A 24,546-nucleotide genomic window follows, 5' to 3' on the forward strand; every position below is an offset into this window, starting at 1 on the left:
GACAAAAATATCACTGTCTCATTCTAATAACAATCATCGTTGCTAATATGATCTGATAACCACCTCCAACAACCAACTCTACACCTCAAATACAGTTCTCCTAACTCGACTAACCAATTTTACACTTTAAACATGGTTTCCTAACTCTCCTGACATATTAATTCTTGACATCTAGTTCAATCCATCTCTTATTTATAAAAGTATTATTTATAAACTTAAAATTTTAAAATAGATTCTAAATTGTTAGGTGACAAGGACAAGGACAGGTGTTGTAATTTTTGGAACTTTCTACTGGTTTCTCAAAACATCCTGCAAAAATCTACACCGCCATTGCATCGTTATCCTCACTACACATACTCCTAATTTGTTCTGAAAAAGCCGAAAACCATCAGAAAATCAACCAAAAAGCTCACACTTTGGCGAACAAGAAATCAAAGGGACCAAATGGGTGTCGACTATTATCGAATTTTGCAGGTCGATAAGAATGCTTCCGACGATGATTTGAAGAAGGCCTATAGAAAACTCGCCATGAAATGGCATCCAGATAAGAACCCTAAGAACAAAAGAGAAGCTGAAGCTAAATTTAAGCAAATTTCTGAAGCTTATGAGGTACCAATAAGTAACCTTCTTTCAATCTTCAATTTCATTTGCGATTTCTGTTCATTTCTATTTTTTGTTCCGTTTGGTTGCGTTTGTTGAAGCAAATGAATATTTGTGCCCCTGTTTTTCTCTGTTTATTTTGTATTTCGTTTCACGTCTTGATTTTTGGGGGAAATCTTTCTAGGTTCTCAGTGACCCCCAAAAAAGGGCAATCTATGATCAGTACGGTGAAGATGGCCTGAAAGGTCAGGTGCCACCTCCGGATGCCGGAGGTCCAGGCGGAGCCACCTTCTTCTCCACTGGAGATGGACCAACGACGTTTCGGTTCAATCCCCGAAATGCAAACGATATTTTCTCTGAATTCTTTGGATTTTCGAGCCCATTTGGCGGCATGGGTGGTGGAAGAGGACAAAGATTCTCATCAAGTATTTTCGGTGATGATATCTTTGCATCCTTCGCCGGTGGCGATGGCGAGACCGTAGGCAGTTCCATGTCTCGACATGCTTCTCGTAAAGCACCTTCAATCGAGAGACAATTACCGTGTAGCCTCGAAGAGTTATACAAAGGAACCACCAAGAAGATGAAAATATCTAGACAAGTTACTGACATTCGTGGGTAAGCATAACAGAAAACAAAAACCCGATCATTTTATTTCTTTTTTTTTCCCTTTCAAAAACCAACCTTTTCCTTTACTTCATTGAAACAGGAAAACGATGAAAACAGAGGAGATTTTAACGATCAACATAAAGCCCGGGTGGAAAAAAGGAACAAAGATCACTTTCCCAGAGAAAGGAAACGAAGAGCCCGACATTATACCATCAGATCTTGTTTTTGTAATTGATGAGAAGCCTCACAGCGTATTCACTCGCGATGGAAACGATTTAATTGTCACTCAAAAGATATCTCTGGCAGAGGCCTTGACAGGTTACTCTGTTCATCTTACAACGTTGGACGGCAGACATCTCAATTTCCCAATTACTAATGTAATCACTCCAAATTATGAGGAAGTAATACCCTCAGAAGGAATGCCTCTCCAAAAGGACCCAACCAAGAAAGGAAATTTGAGAATCAAATTCGACATTAAATTCCCAGCCAGACTCGCTCCTGAACAGAAGGCTGGCATTAGGAAGCTCTTAAGCCAGACTTGAGCTAATGGGGTTTCTTTGGTGAGAGAATGAATCCTTTTTTTTCCTTCTTTCTTTTTTTAAAGTTCTTATTTTAATTTGTATAATGTGTGAAGAATTTCAAGTATTGAATTGAAATAAGCAAAATCATTAGTGTAGAATACAAAAGTTTTGAAAGATTACAACATGAATTAGTTGGTAGTTTGAAATGGGAAATTGGGTTGGCTATTCACGAGAGAGGGGGAATCCAACGCCATGTCGTTTAGAAGGAAAAACAATAAAAAAGCAGCTGCATAAGATACCAATTCCAACAGGCAACACAACCAAGAGCTCCCTTGTTTCATCAGACGGCATTGGGTAGAAACACTTGACCACATTTTCATCAAACAAAGCAACAGCTACAAAAACCAAAAGAGAAGCGAAGGCATGAAAGAAATCGATGAAGTGAAGCCTGTATTTAGCGGCTTCTTCTTTGGGAAGGGTTATTGAGCCATCAATAACCCACAAGCCTTGAAACGTGGCAACCCCGTATCGGACTTTGCCACGTTTGTCCCGGAAACTGTCGGTGAAGAGGAGGAAAAAACAGGAGATGGCACAGAGCAAAATGAGGCCTAGGGTGATGGTTTGGCTGACATGGGTATTGCAATGACCTTGGTGTGTGACAATTGGGGACAAAATTTGGAAGCCGAGGACAGTGCCTGTGGGAAGGAGGTTGGCTAAATGGGCTGTTCCTTTGAATGTCTTTCTAATGGCTTTTTGGGCTGGTGTTTTTGTTGGCTTTGAAGCCATTGTTAAGGCATTTTCCAGTAATGGCTGTTGGATCGCTTGCAGCAGCCCTTCGCCAGGCGCTACCTGCTGAATTTGGCTCTCGATTTCACCTTCCATTTTCACGAATTACTACCTTCTTTGTGATTTGTGTTTGTGTTCTTGTTCGTGTATCTTGTTCTTGGTCGTGTGATGAGATGTTTATAAATGATTTTTTTGGGAGAGATGATGGAATGGTAGTGAACCGAAATGCTGCAAGGACTTTGAGATTAAGTTGGGACTTTGTTATTTTTGTTTAATTGGAAGGAATTAGAGAAACAGTCTAGAACGGCGTTATATTTATGGTTGGAAACGGGTTTTTGGGTTTGATAATGAACAACGGAACATTAATTTTGCTTCAATTTGTTGTTTTGACTAAACTTGAGTTGCTCTGTTTCAACGTCTTTCATTTTTATTGTTTTTGTTTTTATTGGGTTCGACATAAATGCTACTTGTTGGAAAATTTGGAAATGTTGAGGAATAATTTTAATTTCATTTTATTAAATAACAAAGTTTCGTTATTGGAGTCTGTATAAGTTTGTGTAAGCTTGAAACTACCTGTTAAGACATTTTTAACCTTTATGCACACAATTGAAAGCTCAGCAGATGTATTAGACATTTTTAACATTAAGGTTGAGTTAGCTATAAAATTGGAAATGTAAATACTTATATAAAACTGGTTTCAGTTTTATCTTAATTTAATTTAGCATAATTTTAGGATTGTTTATAAATATTAGAAAATGAGTCTGTCATTATCTCTATGGGTTTATTAGATAAAATATGATTTGATTAGTGATATTTACTTCAATAATGTTCTGTACATATCGATCCGCAATAATATCGTCTAGCAAAGACTTAAAACTCATTTGCAAGTAGAGTAGGTCTATTGGCCGAATCATCCAAAATGTTTCTTCATTCTTTAAATTTATGTTTCCCCATTGTTTTTCAATTGAAGTGCTAATCTCCTTAAAATGTTTCCCCATCACAAATCGAGCTTTGCTAATCTCCTTAAAATCACTTTAAACATCTCCTAAATTGAAGTGCTAATTTGGAAGAGCTATGGTCTTGAATTAACAACAGAAATAAATATACTAAAGAATTGACACTCAGATGCTAAGTTGGAGGAGCTATGGTCTTTTGACTTTTCTAAAATTATCCTTGCCTTTGCCCTAGTCAGTACACAAGCTGGAGAGTTCTTCTTCACTCAGATTTCTTTTTCGACAATGGGGTTTTTTTGGGGGGAGAATTGAGGCACTCTAATTTCGTTTGTTTTTTAGATTTAAGCTTTACGATTTAGTCTGATTCCTTCACGATTTTTCTTCTTCAATTTTTTTCTCTACGATCTCTCCATGTTTTGAGTTTTAGATCTAATGTTTTGAGAAGTTATTTGAGGTTTCGATAAGCTATATCCATGGAGATCTTTCATATATATATATTTTTTTTTGGCATTTGATAAGCATTATTTGAGGTTTGATCGGTGGATTAACATAGAGATTTTTGTTCTACAAGATCATCATCAATGGTTTTGTTTCACTAGTTCATGGTTTTTGTTTGTCATTCATGAGCTTTTGGAATTTTTAGTGTATAAAGGTTATCAGTCTATTAGTTATCAAGTTTCTAAGTCTCTAAAAGTGTAAAATTTATAGAAGCTCTCAGTGTCTGGCTGCACTAATATGTTATTACTTTTTCTTATATAATCGCAACCTCGAAGGTGTTATTTCCTCTGCGTTCATTCCTCAGAAGTTGGAGAAATGCCTAAACTGAAGACCAACAAGATCAAATACCTGGTGGAAGTTGATTTGTAATCCTTTTCATTTTTTTGGGGGGAGAATTGACATGCACAAGTATACGCGTCGAGTAATAATAATATTGTAAAACAGTCTAGAGACCAAGTATCGTCTCAGGGAATTAGTTATCCAATTTAACTAGCTATTAGGCAATCTTTTGAACTTTATATAAAGAATCAAAATTGGAAAGTTTTGTAAGTATAAAAATGAAGAAAGCAAATGAACGTTGGAATTGGAGATTCACATGACTAGAATGTCCTACGGTGTATTGATCTCATTCAGTATTGTTATGGATTCAAAATATTTTCTTTCAACTAATTCAATTTATTCATTTAGGCCTAAAAGCCTAAAATCTAGGTTTTCTCTTTTGAGCTCAACCCTTTCTAACGTCTAAAAGTCAATTCTATTTTCATGCAATTGAAACTATTAGACGCAACATTTAACTTCTTCATTCATCGATCATTCTGTTGCTGACACCACATCAACGTCCTCTTCTTGATCCACCTTTGACCAATCTCACGATTAAACTCTGAAAATCTCTTTGAATGGTAACCTCTCGGCCTCTATGGAAAGCCCTCAGTGATCCCAAGTTGAATATCCCTTCAAATGACGGCAAAAATAACTTAAAATAGGGCAGAAATCGACGTAGCACCTCGATTCTATAAATGGGTGTCGCAACGCTCTACTTAAAAACCCTCGTTCTGGAAAAAACGAAGTGTCGCTGTGCTACTCTCTGTTGCATCCTCTCGGGTTCAGGCACCCACCATGTCCTGCAGGCTTCCTCCACACTTTTTGATCCCTTTTTTATTTATTTTTTGTCTTAGCTCAATGTTTCTAGGGGTATTTTTTTTTTTTTTTTTTTTTTTTTCATTTTACATCATATTAGGCTCGTTTCAGTTCAAGTGCTCGTTTCCTACCAAATAAATAAATAAAGCAATCAAATAACTCATTTATGCAATAAAACCAACTGAAATCCAAGCTTAAGAAAGCACTTTTCAAGTGTTTTTCAAGAATATATCTTTACAATTGTGCTTGAGATTCGAAAATTTTGATTTGTAAGAAAAATTTCTGGTGTCTTAACCTATGAGGTTTAGCTATGGAACCGTGCCATTGTTGATTCTCCAGTTCCTTTGTTTCTTTTGTGATGTTTTCAGGGTTATTTTTGTGTTGTTTTGCAGCTGAAATGTTCCACATGATCACAAGCAAAAGTCTGAAGGGTTATGATCTATTTTCAAGATTTCACATCAAAGAAGCCAATACATTTTTTTACCTTTTCCACAAAAGGAGTGAAATATCCTTATATAGATGAAAAATTACTTTTCGACGAAACCTAATAATTCATTTCAATCCAATAAAAATGTCACACCACCTCCCAGATTATCCTCTTAATTAGGGAGAGAACGTGATGATAGCCGTTACCAATCCTTTTATGGCACTTACTACCCATCTAGACTTTCTTAACCTGCTTAGACAACCCTGACACAAGATTTCACAATATACAACTCTTCCTTACATTAAACCTCGCTCACATGTATATGCGTTGTGTGCATTGCCTATACGCCAACACTTCCTTCACCAATGCAATTGTGTGCGCCTCTTTGCACACGCCTTGCACTCAAAACCTCGCGTAACCCTTGCGCTCACGCCTGTCATTCCACTCAATTTCTTAGGAGTTTTCTTCTGATAGTCTAGGAACATCAATAGCACTTATCAACCTTTAAATCAACATTGGAATTTCTTATTTTTCATGAGTAGAATGGCTAAACCGAGAGCCTAAAGTGAATCTTCCTTTTATAGTAGAAACTACATGCCTCAACTCAAACTTAAAGTGCTAGCTAGACCATTAAGTGGGTTTAATTTCCCTAATCTCAACAACTGGCCCACTTATGTCGGTGATTGAGCTAAGAGATTTCACTAATCACTAATGCATGGCTCATTGTTCAAACACTTACCAATGTAAGGCTCACTCGGATGCATGTACCACACTCGACTATCGCATGCTTCAGCACCTCCTCACACCATTGCCTACTCTTGTGGCTATCGCATGGCCTCACTTGCACGCAGGTCTTCGTCCGACCATCACACGCACACGCTGCTACAATGCCTAAGGCAACCTTGCCCAATGTCGGGTGCGTCTATGCCTTCTAACCTCAATACAAAGCTTAGCCAGCACATAGCCCCCATTCACGCACGGTCCTATCCTCGGCCATCACCTAGCCAACGCCCATTCCTTGCCTCAACACAAATCTTGTCGCACACTTCCTTGGTCATGAAGCCTTCAATGCATCTTTGGATCAAACCAACCTAATTTTTCCTTCTTCCAATCAAGCAGAACTATACTTTATACCCGAGAGCTTTAGATTTCAACACTTAGTTTATTTTCTCCTTCCTTTAGTATTTCTTAAGCCTTTCCCTATAATTAAATACTATCCTAAATTACTTAGCACATTAATTAGTCATATTTAAGTAGGAAAACAAGGTTCGAGTTTTACAAAAAGTCTATCATTGATAACCTTCCTATAAGTTATAGACTTAAATAACTGATAACAATTAAACATTGACAACTTTGAAGGATTACCTAGTTAAACCCAAGTATAAGCCCACTAGAGTCCTGGTGAGTCTAGGGTCGAACTCAGGGATTGTGTTCTATATATGCATTGGTAAATATTGTTTCAATCTTGACGCTAGTTGTTACTAAATATACGATGATTTTTTTTCTAATCTAGTACTAAAAAAAGTGATGTATGCGATGAAAATTACACCTTTGAATGAAGCAGTTATGCGAGCAGTGTGAAATTCAAATGAATAAGAGTAGGTTGGAGAAAAATATTCACTAACATTCCTAAGTAAATGCATAAATCATGCATTCAAGCAACTTACTCAAATTAAAACCTATACTTCTCAGTGTATTTAGCCACAATATCTTATCTCTATGATACATGCGATGAGTATTTAATGCAAAATATATTTCTTTATTTCTAAAGATGCTCTCTTCTTGTTTATGAGGTCTAAATCTTTGGCCTTTTCATACCTAGATTTCAATCTTCTTAGAATAATCTCTTGACTCATTCAAGTGGTTTATAAAGCATGCATAAAACAAGTTGAACGCATAATTAAGCTTTACTTAGTTCATGTTAGCTACAATATTTCTCAACCTATAAAGAAATTAGTTGCTCATGATAAAAGTTGAGGAGATGGATAAAAGATAAACTAAAGATACATTCATATTGAGAAAAAGAAGTCTTTCAACGTTTACACAATACAGATGCAATTATGGAAGAAAAGAGATTAGTCCGAATTTGTATGATTGCTTCAAAAAGAGTGTTGGAGGTGAAGTTCCCTTTTTGCTTCCAGAGAGAAATCATAAGGTTTTATTTAAGATTTCACGACAGCTCGAAGAGGAAATGCTTTTTGAAGTAAGAATTTGGCAAAAGTTTTCCCCAATGTCCTCCGTTTTTTTTTTTTTTTCGCATAGAAGTCTCGTGGGGGTATTTATAGCCAGGCGTCAAGGGGAATGGATAATAAATAGCATGCACAACAGAAGCAATGGATCAATAACGGTCTAATTACATTAAATAAACAAGGATTAAGCATGCAAAAGGGCTAGAAATACAATCTTTGTAGTTTCCACAAGAATCTTCTTCCCCGTGAGCAATTGGCACCACCAACGGTAAATCCTCGCTATTCTCCGGTTGAAGATCATGGTTGTGGGACCAAATTTTTAGTGAAAGATAGGAAATTTCATTAATTAATTTGGAGAGTCAAAGAGAGTTTATGGAAGAATAATTGTCAAAAGTCAAAGAAGCATAAGTTTTTAGCATTTGGAAATCAAAACCTATTTATAACCAAAACACATGCAAAAACCTTCTTGCACGGCCTCCACCTCAAATTCCATTAGCATGTTAAAATTAGGTGTCAAACTTAGCATGAAACATCTCATAATCCACTTAGTTAGTGGAAAAATCCAACAAATTTTATTTTAATAAAAAAAATATGAAATACATTTTTCATATTTTAGAAATTATTTAATTAAAAAAATTAATTAAATAAAATAAATAATTTAATATTACATATTAAATTGACTTTGACACCTAATTTTGAATAATCACATTAATCAATTTTTAAAACACTTTCATGCTAATATTTTATTTAAAACATACTCTCAAAAAATAATTAATTATATAAATGTAAATTATATCTCATATAAAATACAATTTTTCCTAAAGGCCGAATTTGAACATTTCAAATTCTCACTTCACCTAGTTTTTCAATTTTGTTCGTATTGAGCTAGCAAGGAGACTCGATGGACCTACAGATCATGGGTTGCAACGATCCGAGACTAACCGGTCAAACTCTTTAACCTAGTTAATCAGCATTCGTTAACTAACAGGACTGTGCACTATAGCCGATAGTTGTACTCCTCTCACTGTAGATATATTTTGTGTCCATTTGATATAACTGTCATCAATAAGTTGATTCTTCATAGGTTGTTCGTAATCTTAGCTAGGTCAATTACCATTTTACCCCTGAGTTACATCTTTTCTCCTTAAGTACCACTGTCCCTCGAATGAACAATTGATTTAGAATCTTAATCACTAAATCCATTCCCCCTCAAGCCAGCGAGAGGATGGGTTCCCTTGTTCAAGACCCGGTAGCAGCTCTTAAGGGAGCAACCTTTCTACTATCTCTAAAGTGGATATGAGTGAATTCCATCTTGCAAATTATATCTCCAACTATCTACCCGGTCTTTATCCCTAAAATGGGAGGCATATTAAGCAACGCTGTTGAGCTTACCTCACCTATGTAGATCAAGGGACAATACCAAATAAACAGAAGTTCCTAGACAACTTAGGATTCAAATCAAGGGCCAGCAAGAAGTGAAATTAATCAGTGTTAACAGTAAACGGTGTTAATGCATAATAGTGATTATTTTGTGGTAAGTCTTACACAATCTTATAGTGTAGAACACCTCTGCTCATATGTTTTTACATGAACGAACTGATCACATCGTTTATGACATTTTACAACATCTTGTAACAATCATAAAGCGTCGTATTCAACAGTATCTCCAAATATAGGTACCCAACCTAATCCAAGTACTATAGACTGTTTAGGCTATTGTACTCGAACTTCATCCAGTTTATGTCTCCACATAAAATCCAAGTATTCATGACAATAGCCAAGGGTTTGTAGTTTATTGGATTTAGAGTTAAACAATCAATTCATTTTCATTTAACAACATTTGAATGAATAAACTTCATATATGTTTACTGTTTAGAAAATACGAGTTTTAGGACATACAACCCAAACAATGGGCATCTTTTCTTCTCCTACTAATGATTATGTTGATAAGGTGCATTAAATTCCATATTCTGGTGCGTCGCCTACTCCATGTTAGAAATTCATTGGCTTTGTCGTGAAGCTTTCTTGTCAGTCATTAACTTGGTTTTTTATTTGACTTCCACCGACCGTGCGTCATGTCATTCCCTATCCCATGAGGCTACCAACTACGGATTCCTATATTAACGTTGATAATTTCTTTTGATCGCATAAGATGATTTCTTGCACCCAAAAAGCACGAATTTTAGAACTTTTATAAATAGAGAGACTTTGTGCATGTTTGATCGCATAATATAATTATTTTCATGAATTCCTCATCAAGCTGTCATATTTTCAAAGCTTTTTCCTAATTTTTTCAGATAAAATAGGTAAAATAACTTGATTTCTACTAGTTATTAGTATCAGCGATAGAAAGCTATTAAATGCATACCATCGATATGAAGCAAATCGGATTTGAGATTTCCATGAGCAGCGGAAGAACGACAATTCCAAATTAGAATCATGAATGAAAAATGCAAATTACAGTCGACTTTAAACAAACGGTTATACAATTCAAATGTAGAAATTACAGCATGAATAAACTCAAATGAATAGAGAGCAATCTCTACGCACAATGGCAGAAGCGTCTCCACACATTGATGCACACGGCCGCTCGAACAACAGCAACCACGAACGCTTGATCTACACGACTGCAACATCGCAACGAACACAGCACGAACACTTAGCGCTCGTCCTCAACGATCTCCTCGGTCAAGAACTCTTCCGCAACACGAACGGCCTCCAGAAAACCTCGACGGTGTCGAGTTTAGTCTGACACTACCAACTAGGCTACCTTGATATTCTTGGTGTGAGAATCCAGAGGGTGGGCTCTGTTCGGACTTGGTATGAAGCAGATGAAGAAGGAAACACTGATCGCGAACACGACTTGGCAAGTGGGAGATGGCGGAGACCTATCGTATAGGTCGATGCCCAATCGTTTAGATGAAGCTATGCGATTGTCTAGCAAAAGCTATGTGATTGTTTAGCTCATCGTTTACCTCGGTCTATCGCCTACAGACAGTACACGATCGTTTACTTAGGACAAGCGATTGTCTAGCAAAACTATGCGATCGTTTAGTAAATACTGCACGATCGTTTAGCTCACCCAGCCGTCGTTTAGTAAATCTGTATTTACTTGACAACCCCGTGAGTTTCTTTTACGTGAGAGAGAAAACTCAAAACCTTTTTCCATCGTTTTGTAAATCATCTTTTTAAAATAGGAAAACCATTTTCCTTTTAAACTCACGGTTACCATGATTCAATAACCACCCACTACTTTGGTTATTTAAAAGAAAAAGAATTAATTATCCAATAATTAATATTATTATAAATATAAATGATAACCAAATTATCATACTATATTTATAACCTATAGTTTTAATATTTCATCTCATGAAACATATAAACCATAGTTCTTTTTCTATTCCATGATACTTAATGTAAATCTCATTTACATCAATCCTCCACTAGATGTATCTTATACATCATACCGATTATATCATATATAATCAAAATACCTCTTGTCAACTTGAATATTTCAAATCAACACCAAGAACTTATCCTCAACTGAATCTCTTGAGCTACCAAGGGGACCTCATGGACCTATAGCTCAAAGCTCCAACGGTACATGAATAACTGACTAAACTCTTTAGTCACGGGATCCACCATCCGTTAACTGCCAGGCACTCCACTAAAGACCGACAGCTGAACTCTCTTTCTATAGATATATTATGTGTCCATCTTAACCAATCAGTAGTGCGATAACCCTTCACAAATCACTCGTAAGTACAGTTGGGCCAATAACCGTTATGCCCCTGTATTTACATCTGTCTCCTTAAGTACCATTGATTCCTCTAATGAACATAAATCATAGTTCTACTATGACTGAGTCTTTTCTTCCAAAGAGAAGTTGTGGTCACTATGTTCAAGCCTCGGAATCAGCCCTTAAATGAGCAATCTATCTACTTATCCCTGCTTCGGGAAAGAAGTGAATTCCATCTTGTGGATTGAGTTCCCAGCTCCTAGATCAGACAAGTCCCCAAAAAGGTAGGCATGTTAAGTTGGCAATCTGGACATTCTAAAATTAGTTTATGGGACGCAATATGCGATGCATGTCTTAGGCTATGCGTTAATTCTCATGCGTCGGTGGTCATGCGTTGGAATGAAACTATGCGTTAACGACTGTATGCGATGACCATACATTCCCGTCACAAGTTTTCTTGCGCTCACGCTAAGTATAAAGTGAACGCAAGTTTCTCGGGTGATCCAAGGTCAACTCAGGGACTTGTAACTAAATGCTATGTGGTAATGTGTTTTCGGCAGTTGAATAAAAGAATGATGGAGGGTATAAGCTATAAACTATTCCTACTCCTAACTAACAGACAACACAATGAGAAATATGAATGAGAGGTAGAGACACGACAACTATTGACGTGAAGTAAATGAATGGAAAATAGATAAAATGTGAGGATGTCTTCATCGCAACCCTGAAGATTAACTGCCAGGGAAACCTCAGCCAACGCAGCTATGCGATCATGCTACACACACTCGTGCCTAAATCTAGGACGTATGCAATGTGTATGCGAAGTGTCGAAAGGCCTTATTCCTAAGTCTCTATTCCTGCTCATATGCTTTCAACCATAAACAAGATGACCACATACTGCCACCGTATCCTACTTCTTGGATGCATGCAATATCCTCTCCGTAGGGTGCATACGCTATGTAATAACAAACGGAGCTTATTCCCCCATTCTTGCCTATGTTATCCAATCCGCTCTTCCGAGGCTTAGATTTGGTTTTTAGACTACTCTTTCAAGTATGCCTAAATGATGAATGATGTGCTCATAAGACGAGGTAACCGCATAAACTTCGCTGACATAAGATTATTCTACATTGCTTAATGCGACCAACCACTTACCCTCTCAGGCAGTTAGTTGTTGCTGACTTTACTCATAGACAAGCATTGCGTCTGCCTATAGATATGCGTTGCTATAGCTTTACACTAAGAAAATAAGGTTTTCTCACAATACTCATGCAACGCACACCTCCCAGTGGTTTGCTACATGCTTCATATCTCTAATCCGCATGATTAAGTATGTGATACTTTAACAGTCTCACTAAGTGATGCAATGAATGTTAAAGAAGCTAAGCAAAGAAAGATGGAGATGGAATCGAAGGAAACGTAGAAATGCATTGAACACACAATGTATTAATTTCTTAATCCAAGATGTAATATAATACAATATAAGAAAAGAAGAGAAAATGAAAGGATCAGCTGGAAGCAATGTCTTGCTTTTAGCAGATGTGTGTCAAGGCTGCCGATGGTGCCATGGATGGTTGGTGGAGCTGACTCTCTCGAGATCTAACTCCGATGAAGGCTCCATCGTCACTTAGAATGGATGAAGGAGATGAAGAACTCTCAAGCTTTCTTCTAATGCGTCCGTCTGGATCACAAGGATCCACCCGAAGGTAGGAAACCTTGGATGAAAACCTTGGATGATTTGAAATTCTACTCAGCTGCTTCTATTTATAGAGCTTGATCGCCGACAGCATTAATGGACCTACTCTGATTTTGACATTAGCGGTGCGTTGGTCCTTTTCTGAATCTTGGCTGCCAACGATGTGGTAGGTGAAATGTCAACATCATCTTTTGATTTTTCCGAGATATGCGTTGATGCTTCCATTCCACCAACCTTGCAGTAATCCTGCTATTATGGTTATCATGGTGTAGTCGTAATCTTGAAATGACCGCAATCGCTTAGCTATCGTAACTTCTACACGATGACTGCAATCGCTTGACAATCGCAACTCCTATGCGATGGACGCATGCAGTTGATTACCGCAACACCCATGCGTTAATCGTATGCGTTCGTGTTTGCGATGGAGAATTTCTCCGCATAGGTCGTCTATGCGATAGCCCGGCTTTCGTGTCTGCGTCCGATTCCTGCATTAGCTACAAAGATAGACAATTGAACGTATAATAACACATAATAGTGGGTTAACTGAGATTCTTGATGTTGAACGATGCAAACTCATTTGTTCATGAATTCCTAACATAATTGTCGTATATTATGCTTAGCCCTCATAATTCTAAATAAAAGGCCTAAGATGACGTCTATTTCTGCATGTCATCACACCCCCAAATTTAAAATCATGCTTGTCCTCAAGCATGCGTTATACTTAAGAAATTCTTAACTCAACTTCTTGCTTTCTTTTGCGATGACCAAATTCTTAGAATATAATTTATTCATACCTTTAACCATCACCCCAATGCTCTCCTCCACTTTGGCTGCTTCTTCAAAAAGATCTTTTCTAAGTTTAAATACGGCAAGCCTTTGCTCAAAAACTTTTTATTCATTCACCGCAACTTTGTGTTTATCTTTTGAGAATGCGTTCGTTCAAAATACTTCAAAAAACTTGCGATGACTTATTCGAATGCGGCGTTGAACCTGCTTATGCTCTTCGTTTTGGCTTACCCCCACATGTGTCATGTGGGCATCCAACTTCGGTTGCGTTCCATATTCAACTCAACTCTTGTTTTGCTTGATTTGGCTTGCGCCGGACAGAGGAGTTGCACTTTATGCGTTGATCTTGGTGACTTACCTTCGTTTTGGCTTGCTCCCACGTGTGTCATGCGGACATCCAACTACGAGTAAGTTCCTTTCACAACTTAACTCTCATCAACATGGGTTTTCCCATTGTGTTGACAGTGGAGTTGTTATTCTCAAAATTCTCTCTCTTTCTCTCTCTCTGTTTTTTTTTTTTTTTTTTGAAGATGATTGCAATGTAATGAACGCAATTCTCCGGGATCGCTGCCACCCCCAAACTTAGAGGTTGGCAGTGCTCTCGCCGCAAAGCTAAAAAAAAATTAACAAGAATGCGGTAACAAATGTTTGAGCGAAGGTTTGCACAAAATAAAATTTAAGACTTTCAAAATTTGAAGAAGCTATTAAAAGTAAGGTGAGCCTTGCGATTCTTAGTTAGCGGATGTGGTGAATTATACGTACCATCATAGATGCATCATAAAGGACCACAATTGGACAAAGAGAATTTCAAAAAGATAATGCATAAAAGATAACAAGAAAAAGACCTTAGGCAGAATACCGCATGCGATTATACGTTGGAATCCACGTGATTGAAGCCATGCGTTAAATGATGAAGGGAATTCTTCCGTTGTAACTGATCACCGAGGCGAATTATTGTCGCACTTACAAGAAGCAAACGCATCACAACCAAGGAAGCAGTCGCATATCCAAAATAACAAAAAAATAAACTAAACTACGAAAGCAAGGTAAAGATAGAGTGGAAGACATCCCTGGAGAAATTGGAGTGTTGTCACCGCAAGGAGTCTCCCAAGCAGGAGATTTCTCTCAACTGCTTAGGTCAAAGGGGCTTGCCCTGACCTTTCGAACTTCTGGCAATTGTTGGGCGCATGTTGGCCACCATGTGCTTAGAATTACCTTCAGCTCATGCGACTAATTGTCCTTCTAGCCTGGGGTCAATACTGGCTTTCGGTGCATCGCGTACACTTCAATATTGTTTGCAATTTGGTCGCAAAAGCTACCATACACCCAAGATAAAAAGGTTACCTACAGAGACACAAAACTCAACAAACAATTAGCTGGCAAGTCCCCGGCAACGGTGCCAAAAACTTGATGACTAAAAATTAGTCGTCAAAGACTTGATGACTAAAAATAGTGGGACGCAATATGCGATACATGTCTTAGGCTATGCATTAATTCTAATGTGTCGGTGGTCATGCATTGAAATAAAACTATGCGTTAACGACTCTGTATGTGATGACCATGCATTTCCATCATAAGTTTTCTTGTGCTCACTCCAAGTATAATGCGAACGCAAGTTTCTCGGGTGATCCGAGGTCGAACTCAGGGACTTATAACTAAATGCTATGCGGTAATGTGTTTGTGGCAGTTGAATAAAACAATGATGGAGGGTATAAGCTATAAACTACTCTTACTCCTAACTAACAAACAACGTAATGAGAAGTATGAATGAGAGGTAGAGACACGACAACTGTTGACGTGAAGTAAATGAATGGAAAATAGATAAAATGTGAGGATGTTTTCATCGTAACCCTTAAGATTGACCGCCAGGGAAACCTCAGCCAACGCAAGCTATGCGATCATGCTACACACACTCATGCCTAAATCTAGGACGTATGCGAAGTGTCGAGAGGCCTTATTCCTAAGTCTCTATTCCTGCTCATGTGCTTTCACACATAAACAAGATGACCGCATACCGCCACCGTATCCTACTTCTTGGACGCATGCAATATCCTCTCCGTAGGGTGCATACACTGTGTAATAGCAAACGGAGCTTGTTCCTAAGTTCCCCATTCTTGCCTATGCGATTCAATCTGCTCTCTCGAGACTTAGATTTGGTTTTTAGACTACTCTTCCAAGTATGCCTAAATGATGAATGATGCACTCATAAGACAAAGTATCCACATAAACTTGGCTAACGTAAGATTATTCCTATCTCTAGTAAATACTTGCTTACATTGCTTAATGCGACCAACCGCTTACCCTCCCAGGCAGTTAGTTGTTACTGACTTTACTCATAGACAAGCGTTGCGTCCTCCTATAGACAGGCATTGCTACAGCTTCACACTAAGCAAATAAGGTTTTCTCACAATACTTACGCAACACACACCTCCTGGTGGTTTGCTACATGCTTCATATCTCTAATCCGCATGATTAAGTATGCGATACTCTAACAGTCTCACTAAGTGATGCAATGAATGTTAAAGATGCTAAGCAAAGAAAGATGGAGATGGAATCGAAGGAAACGTAGAAATGCATTGAACACACAATGTATTAATTTCTTAATCCAGGATGTAATACAATACAATATAAGAAAAGAAGAGAAAATGAAAGGACTAGCTGGAAGCAATGTCTTGCTTCCAGCAGATGTGTGTCAAGGCTGCCAGTGGTGCCATGGATGGGCGGTGGAGCTGACTCTCTTGAGATCTAACTCTGGCGAAGGCTCCGGTTGTCACTCGGAATGGATGAAGGAGATGAAGAACTCTCAAGCTTTCTTTTAACGCGTTCGTCTGGATCACAAGGATCCACCCGAAGGTAGGAACCCTTGGGTGAAAATCTTGGATGATTTGAAATTCTGCACAGCGCCTTCTATTTATAGAGCTTGATCACTGACAACATTAATGGACCTGCTCTGATTTTGACATTAGCGGTGCGTTGATCCTTTTCTGAATCTCGATTGCTAATGGCATGGTAAGTGAAATGCCAACACCATCTTTTGATTTTCCCGAGATATGCGTTGATGCTTCCATTCCACCAACCTTGCGATAATCCTGTTATTATGGTTATCATCGTGTAGTCCCAATCTTGAAATGACCGCAATCGTTTGGTTACCGCAACTTCTACACGATGACCGCAATCGCTTGACGATCGCAACTCCTATACGATGGACGCACACGGTTGATTACCGTAACACCCATGCGTTGATCGTATGCGTTCGCATTTGCGATGGAGAAGTTATCCGCATGCGATCGTTTATGCGATAGCTCGACTTTCGCGTCTACGTCCAATCCCTGCATTAGCTGCAAAGATAGACAATTGAACACATAATAACGCATAATAGTGGGTTAGCTGAGATTCTTAATGATGAACGATGCAAACTCATTTTCTCATGAATTCCTAACATAATTGCTGCATATTATGCTTAACAGCCCTTATAATTCTTAATAAAAGGCCTAAGATGACGTGCATTTCTACATGTCATCACACCCATACTAATCACAGGACCGCCCTCAAAGGCAGAAGTTTCCAAAACACTCTGGATTGAGGTAGTGTCACCTATGGTCGTTTAGGTGTGATGCAAGTCTCTAGCATCAACGGTGTTATATACAGAGTCTAGTCATCTTGTGGTTCAGGTCTTATACAAACTCTTTGTATAAGACACCCCTGCTCGCACATCTTCACATGAATGGTCAGAATCTACCATCTGTAGTAGTTTACAACACTTGCAAACCTCTACAAAGCAGGCCGTATCCGTAGTGTCACAAGGATCAGGTATCCCACCTTAATCCTTATACTACAGACCTATTTAGGTTATCACTTAAGGCATGATCCACTTGTATATCACATATACATGCTTATGTTCACATAAGATAACCAAGGAGCTTTGTTTATTGGATATGAGTAAATTCCAAAATTAAATAACACTTATTTTATTCATCAAACAATGTGTATCTTTACAAAACAACAAGACTTCGGGAGAATTAGGACACCAATCCCAACAATTTTCCACTTGTCCTAATGACTCGGGAGACTAATATACAATACAATATAAAAATGTATAATATACAATAAACTAGGGCATACCCCAGTATCATCTCCCACTTGCCCTAGACAAGATGCCGCATGTCCCACAGACCCAGACTTTCCAGGTGACCCTTAAACACTTTAGCCGTGAGGGCCTTTGTAAAGGGATCAACAACGTTGTATCCTATAAGGATCAGATCCTTATCTCCTTATACAAGCATGTAGTCCCTCGTTCTCTGAAGATACTTGAGGATCGTCTTGACCGCCGTCCAGTGATCAAATCTTGGATTGGACTGATACCGACTGACAATCCCTATTGCATAGCAAATGTCAGGTCAAGTACATAACATTGCATACATCAAGCTTCCTATAGCAGAAGCATAGGGAATCCGTCTCATCTCTTCAACCTCTTGAGGTGTCTTAGGACATTGATCCTTAGACAGAACGATTCCATGCCTGAAGGGTAATAAACCCCTCTTGGAATCCTGCATCCTATATCTGATCAACATTTGATCAATGTACGATGCCTAAGACAAGCTAACCATTTGTTCTTGCAATCCCGAATAATCTGGATCTCGAGAACATATTGTGCCTCACCCAAATCTTTCATTTGGAATTGGGCAACTAGCCACTCCTTAATGTCAATTAGATACCCTACATCATTCCCAATGAGTGGGATATCATCCACATATAGTACCAGGAAAGCTACTGAACTGGGAAAACTCTTTGCTCTTGATCTGGAACTACGAACCCCTCTGGTTGAGTCATATTGATGGTCTCCTCAAGATTACCATTAAGAAAGGCAGTCTTGACGTCCATTTTCCATATTTCATAATCATAAAATGTGGCTATAGACAGGAGAATCCTGATAGACTTCAGCATGACAACAGGTGAGAAAGTTTCCTTATAATCAACTCCCTCAACTTGGGTTATACCCTTTACCATGAGTCTAGCCTTAAAGGTTTTCACCTTTCCATCTACACCTCTCTTTCGCTTATAGATCCACTTACACCCAATAAGTTTTACCCCATCAGGTGGATCAACAAGCTTCCAGACATTATTGAAATACATAGACTCCATTTCCTGGTTCATGGATTTAACCCATTTATCTTTGTCAACATCCTCCATTGCTTTCTTAAAAGACAACAGATCCTCGACCCCATCATTCGTAATGATGTTTTGGGCTTCAGTCAAACCCATGTAGTGATCCGGTGGGTTCATAACCCTCCCACTACGTCGAGACAGTCTCAACTCTTGAACTGGTTGACTAGACATTCTAACCTCAACAACTCTTGTTGATCTGTCGACCCGTTCAACAACTCTTATTGAACCCTCAGAAGTCTCAGTATCACTTGAGATCTCACATAAAATGAGCTTACTTCATGGCTTATGATCCCTCATGTGGTCTTCTTCCAAGAAGATAGCATTAGTGGAAACAAACACTTTGCTCTCACTCAGATCATAGAAGTATCCACCTCTTGTTTCCTTGGGGTAGCCTACAAACAGGAAAACCTTCGAACGCGGTTCCAACTTCTTTGGGTTAGTCGCTAGCACATGTGTCGGACAACCCCAAATCCTGAAGTGGCGTAAACTACCTTTACGGCCTCTCCATAACTCAAAAGGTGTTTCATAAACACTTTTCGAGGGAACGTTGTTCAGGATATAACATGCAGTCTGCACTGTATAACCCCAAAACGAGTCTGGAAGATGAGCATAACTCATCATAGATCGAATCATGTCCAACAAGGTCCTATTTCTCTTTTTAGATACACCATTCTGCTAAGGTGTACCAGGGGCTGAGAGTTTGGATGCAATCCTATGTTCTATCATATAGTTCTGGAATTTGAGGTCCATATACTCTCCACCACGATCAGATCGAAGTATTTTTATCTTCTTACCTAACAAGTTTTCAACTTCAGCCTTATACTCCTTGAACTTGTCAAGGGCTTCAGACTTACGTTGCATTAGGAAGAGATACCTAAACCTTGAATAATCATCTATGAAAGAGATGAAATATTCATACCCACCTCGAGCTCTAACATTCATCGAACCATAGAGGTCTGAATGTACAAGCTCCAAGGCTTCCTTGGCTCTCTAAGCTTCTCCAATAAAAGGTCATTTGGTCATCTTGCCTTCGAGGCATGATTCACATACCAGTAAAGAGTTTTCTTCTAAACTCTTAAGAAATCCACCTTGCACTAACTTCTCAATCATATTGAGGTTGATGTGACCTAACCTTAGATACCAAAGATGGGCATTTTCCTTTGGAGAAACTTTTGGTCTTTTAGCTATTGTTGTTGTACTGAACATTTCAGTGTTAAACAAGGCTTTTATGACTAACGATCTTAGTACATATAAGTTATTTTCCATTGAACATAACCAATCTTCATTCCATTCTTGAAAATAAACACTTTATTCTCAGAAAAGAAGATGGTATAGCCTTGTTCAATGAGATAAGAAACCGAGATTAAGTTCCTCTTCATATGAGGAACTACAAAAACATTATCCAGTAACAGATAACGTTTCTTGTCAACAAATAACTTCAGCCTGCCTACAACAACAACTGAAAGAACCTCACCAGTATTGACTCAAAGAGTCATCTCTCCCTGTGGCAACATTTTCTAGGAACTAAATCCTTGGTAAAAGAAACTGACATGATTGTTAGCACTTGAATCGAAGATCCAGGCAGAATCATCATTCTCTACCAGACATATCTCCAAGACAAATAAATCACATTTACTGTCTTGTCTCCTCTTTTGTAGAGTAGTGGGATGGAGGTCGTTTGCCATGAAATTCGTTTCACATGATTCTTTCCACTGTAAGTAATCAGTCATTTTTAAAAGCTTTAAACGGAAATACGAACGAGTTGTTAAAAATAAAAACACATTGACCTACGTTAGGTTTTAAGCAAATACTCGTTGTAAAACAAAACAACATCCAATAAGGTTTTAGCAAAACTAACATGAACCCCGTTTGACATCTAGTTTCGCAATGACACTTCAAAGGTTTAGGACAAAAGTCATTGAAGGGAGGTCAGTTATCCCTCCTCTGAATTGAGAAGTTCTCAACCAGTCATTAATACCAGAACAACTCTTGTTCCTATAACGACAAGTCATATTGATGTGGCCAAGAGATCATTAACTTACTTAACAATCTCCCGTAAGTGTGACCTGCCATTTTAAGCCCTAGAGGTTCATCCCAAAAGGCCAAACTGAAGGGAAAAAATCCGATTAGGGCAAAACCTAAAGCGACCCTATCCATTTCTGGAGTTCACCTTGATATTGACCAACTGCACAAAACCCATCCAAAGAGGGACACTTCGAAGGCGACACGGGGGCGTACAGAATGATCTCATGGTGTGAACCAATGACAAAGACCATAGGACGTGTTGACACACACCCTTCACCAACTTACTATAAATACTCTCTCCGTCCACCTTGATATTGACTCATGCAAACACCATCCGAAGGGGGATGCATCCTGGGCATCTCAAGCCAATCATGAATCTTGCGGTGTGAACATACAGGGAGAAACGTGAATGGAATCATAGACATATCCGATACACCTCTTCCTCCCACTAAGTATTTTATAACCTAGTGTTTAGCTTACTTATAAAAAACACAGCTAAGGATTTTAACTAAGTGGCTTTTAGGTTTTCCCAAGAGTAACATTTACCTTGGATAATTGAACAACTTTTTTATCATCATCCATTAAACTCTTTAACGGAATCTTTGACCAAAACGTCGCATGCTTGTTGAAAATCTATCTAATTCACCTTTCCAGGTAGGTTCCCAGGTCGGGGTGTTACGTTTCCGTCAACTTAAGAACCCCAGCCTAGCCAGAACCCGCCTTAGACCTCCTTAAATAAAAGGTCCCTTATAGATAGGTTTACAATAAATTTAATCTTTTATTCTAACCAATTTAATCCTATTAAACCGGTTTTAAAAGATTAATCTAGGTTACTAAACTTTTTAGAACCATTTGAACTTAAGTCTATCTCAATCCAATTTTAAAACCCTTTTAAAAAAACTTGAGTTCACCCTAAGTTCGCATACAACTCTGAATTATTGATTTTAGGTCTAATTTCCTTTATAATACTTATAAACAGAAACCAACCATAATGCGAAGCTAACACATGCAAGGCATTAATAACGCTTATAAACATCCTAAATGTCATACTCAAGGCATTGTCCATTTATTTCTACTTCTTTTATATAACACTTATACAAAACGACAATGAAACAAACAAAACATTCTTCCATTCATCCTTAGACTATAACACTTATAATAAAAGGATGATGCATGATAATGCTCACTACATGCAAAATATAACTTTTATATTTCATGATGCATGTGCATGCTTTCAAGTAATTTCTTCATGCTCGATTATAACATTTATAATACATGATGCATGAATAATTGCACAACCTAAGGTGGGTTTTAACTATATGACAAACACTTTGGCATATAAGCACCATACATCACATGTATAAGCAATCAAAATTGATGAACTAGGTAAAATTGCCTTAAAACACAAAAAGGAAAGCTATTATAAAGACAAGGAGTTTCTGGTTTAAACAGACGAACCAGGTCTTGAACTGCTCGGCAAAGCATCACTTCTCCTACCATTGTGTACTAAGCACCCTGTGATCATCTACACGATAAAACAAACACATCGTTCTATTGCTTACCAGGCTCCAAAGTTAAACGATCATTTAGCATTTACTATACGATCGTCTAGAAAAATCCAAACGATTGTTTAGTTACTACTACACGATTGTGTACCTTTACTAAGTAATGAAGCCTGAAGTACACAATCGCTTAGTGCGCTCCGCACAGCACCCACCTTCCATGATCATCTAAGAAACTACGATGCTGCGAAGCACCATCGCCTAAGCAATCGCTTAGCTAGTGTCTCCGTATCACATACGCGCGATCGCATAGGTAGTAACGAAGTGATGAAGCTTGCTAACTACACGATCGTCTAGCGCGCGTCTTCTACTAAACGACGAGCATCGCATGCTCCCACTACGATCGTCTACCTCCAACGCCTACGCGATCGCGTAACCAACTCTACGCAATATGGTAAACAATTTACCCCATCGCTTAGCATTAGCTAAATGATCGATTAGAAAATACTACACGATTATATAAAAAGAACTACTAAATGATCGCTTAGTAAAATCCCAACGATCGTTTACCTGAGGCTACACGATCCGACCAACGCTTGGTCTTCTTCTTCGTTGAGAACTGCATCTCCATGCTCCGAAGCTTTATCACGAACGACTCGACGAACTCAAACGTTTTGAATTACAGACTCGATTGCATTGTTAATTTCGCCCAAAAACACAGGGACCCTTACAATTAACACTTTTTAATACCGAAAACTTTAACAAAAAGACAATTTAAACCCGAAATGTTCATCATATTCACCATAAATGCAGAAAACGATTAACCAGAAATGCATAAACCCACCTCGACTGTAAAAATGCGTTCAATTCAAATCTGTAATTTGGAATATTAGGGAACTCGGCTTTGATACCAATTGAAGAAAATCAGATTTGAGATTTCCATGAGTAGCGGAAGAACGATAATTCCAAATTACAATCATGAATGAACAATAAAAATTATTATTGACTTCAAACAAACGATTGTACAATTCAATGCAGAAATTACAGCATGAATAAACTCAAATGAATAGAGAGCAAACTCTACGCACAATGGCAGAAGCGTCTCCACGCTCTGATGCACACGGCCGCTCGAATAACAGCAACAACAAACGCTCAATCTACACGACCACAACGCCACAACGAACACAGCACGAACACTTCACACTCATCCTCAACGATCTCCTCGGTCACGAACTCTTTTGCAACATGAACGACCTCCATAGCACCACGAACGGCCTCCAGAAAACCTCAACGGTGTCGAGTTGAGTCTGACACTACCAACAAGGCTACCTTGGTATTCCCGGTGTGAGAATCCAGCGAGTGGACTCTGTTTGAATTTGGTATGAGGCAAATGAAGGAGGAAACACCGATCGCATACATGACTGGGCAAGTGGGAGATGGCGGAAACCTATCGTATTGGTCGATGTCCAATCGTTTAGATAAAGCTATGCGATCATCTAGCAAAAGCTATGCAATCATTTAGCTCATCGTTTAGCTCGGTCTGTCGCCTACAGACACTACACAATCATTTACTTAGGGCAAGCAATTGTCTAGCAAAATTATGCGATCGTTTAGTAAATACTGCACGATCGTTTAGCTCGCCACTACATGATCGTTTAGCTTGCCCAACCGTCATTTATTAAATCTATATTTACTTGGCGATCCCATGAGTTTCTTTTGCGCGAGAGAGAAAACTCAAAACATTTTTCCATCGTTTTGTAAATCATCTTTTTAAAATAGGAAAACCATTTTCCTTTTAAACTCACGGTTACCATGATTCAATAACCACCCACTACTTTGGTTATTTAAAAGAAAAAGAATTAATTATCCAATAATTAATATTATTATAAACATAAATGATAACTAACTTATCATA

The 24,546-nt window shown here is 38.3% G+C and overlaps 2 protein-coding genes across 2 annotated transcripts; one reads left to right on the forward strand and one right to left on the reverse strand.

The window, feature by feature from the left end:
• Positions 1–254: 254 nt before the first annotated feature.
• Positions 255–2,908, forward strand: LOC120089297 (uncharacterized). Its single transcript, XM_039046728.2, has 3 exons — positions 255–609; positions 785–1,215; positions 1,307–2,908. Exons 1-3 carry the CDS (start codon positions 445–447, stop codon positions 1,746–1,748), a joined length of 1,038 nt encoding a protein of 345 aa, XP_038902656.1. The 5' UTR covers positions 255–444; the 3' UTR covers positions 1,749–2,908.
• On the reverse strand, positions 1,606–2,917 carry DMP7 (transmembrane protein, putative (DUF679 domain membrane protein 7)). The gene has a single exon (XM_039046729.2). It carries the CDS (start codon positions 2,607–2,609, stop codon positions 1,950–1,952), a length of 660 nt encoding a protein of 219 aa, XP_038902657.1. The 5' UTR covers positions 2,610–2,917; the 3' UTR covers positions 1,606–1,949.
• Positions 2,918–24,546: the final 21,629 nt, after the last annotated feature.

Source organism: Benincasa hispida, chromosome 10 (genome assembly GCF_027475165.1).
Source record: "Benincasa hispida cultivar pf3 chromosome 10, pf3_genome.v1.1, whole genome shotgun sequence".
Classification (NCBI taxonomy): Eukaryota; Viridiplantae; Streptophyta; class Magnoliopsida; order Cucurbitales; family Cucurbitaceae; genus Benincasa; species Benincasa hispida.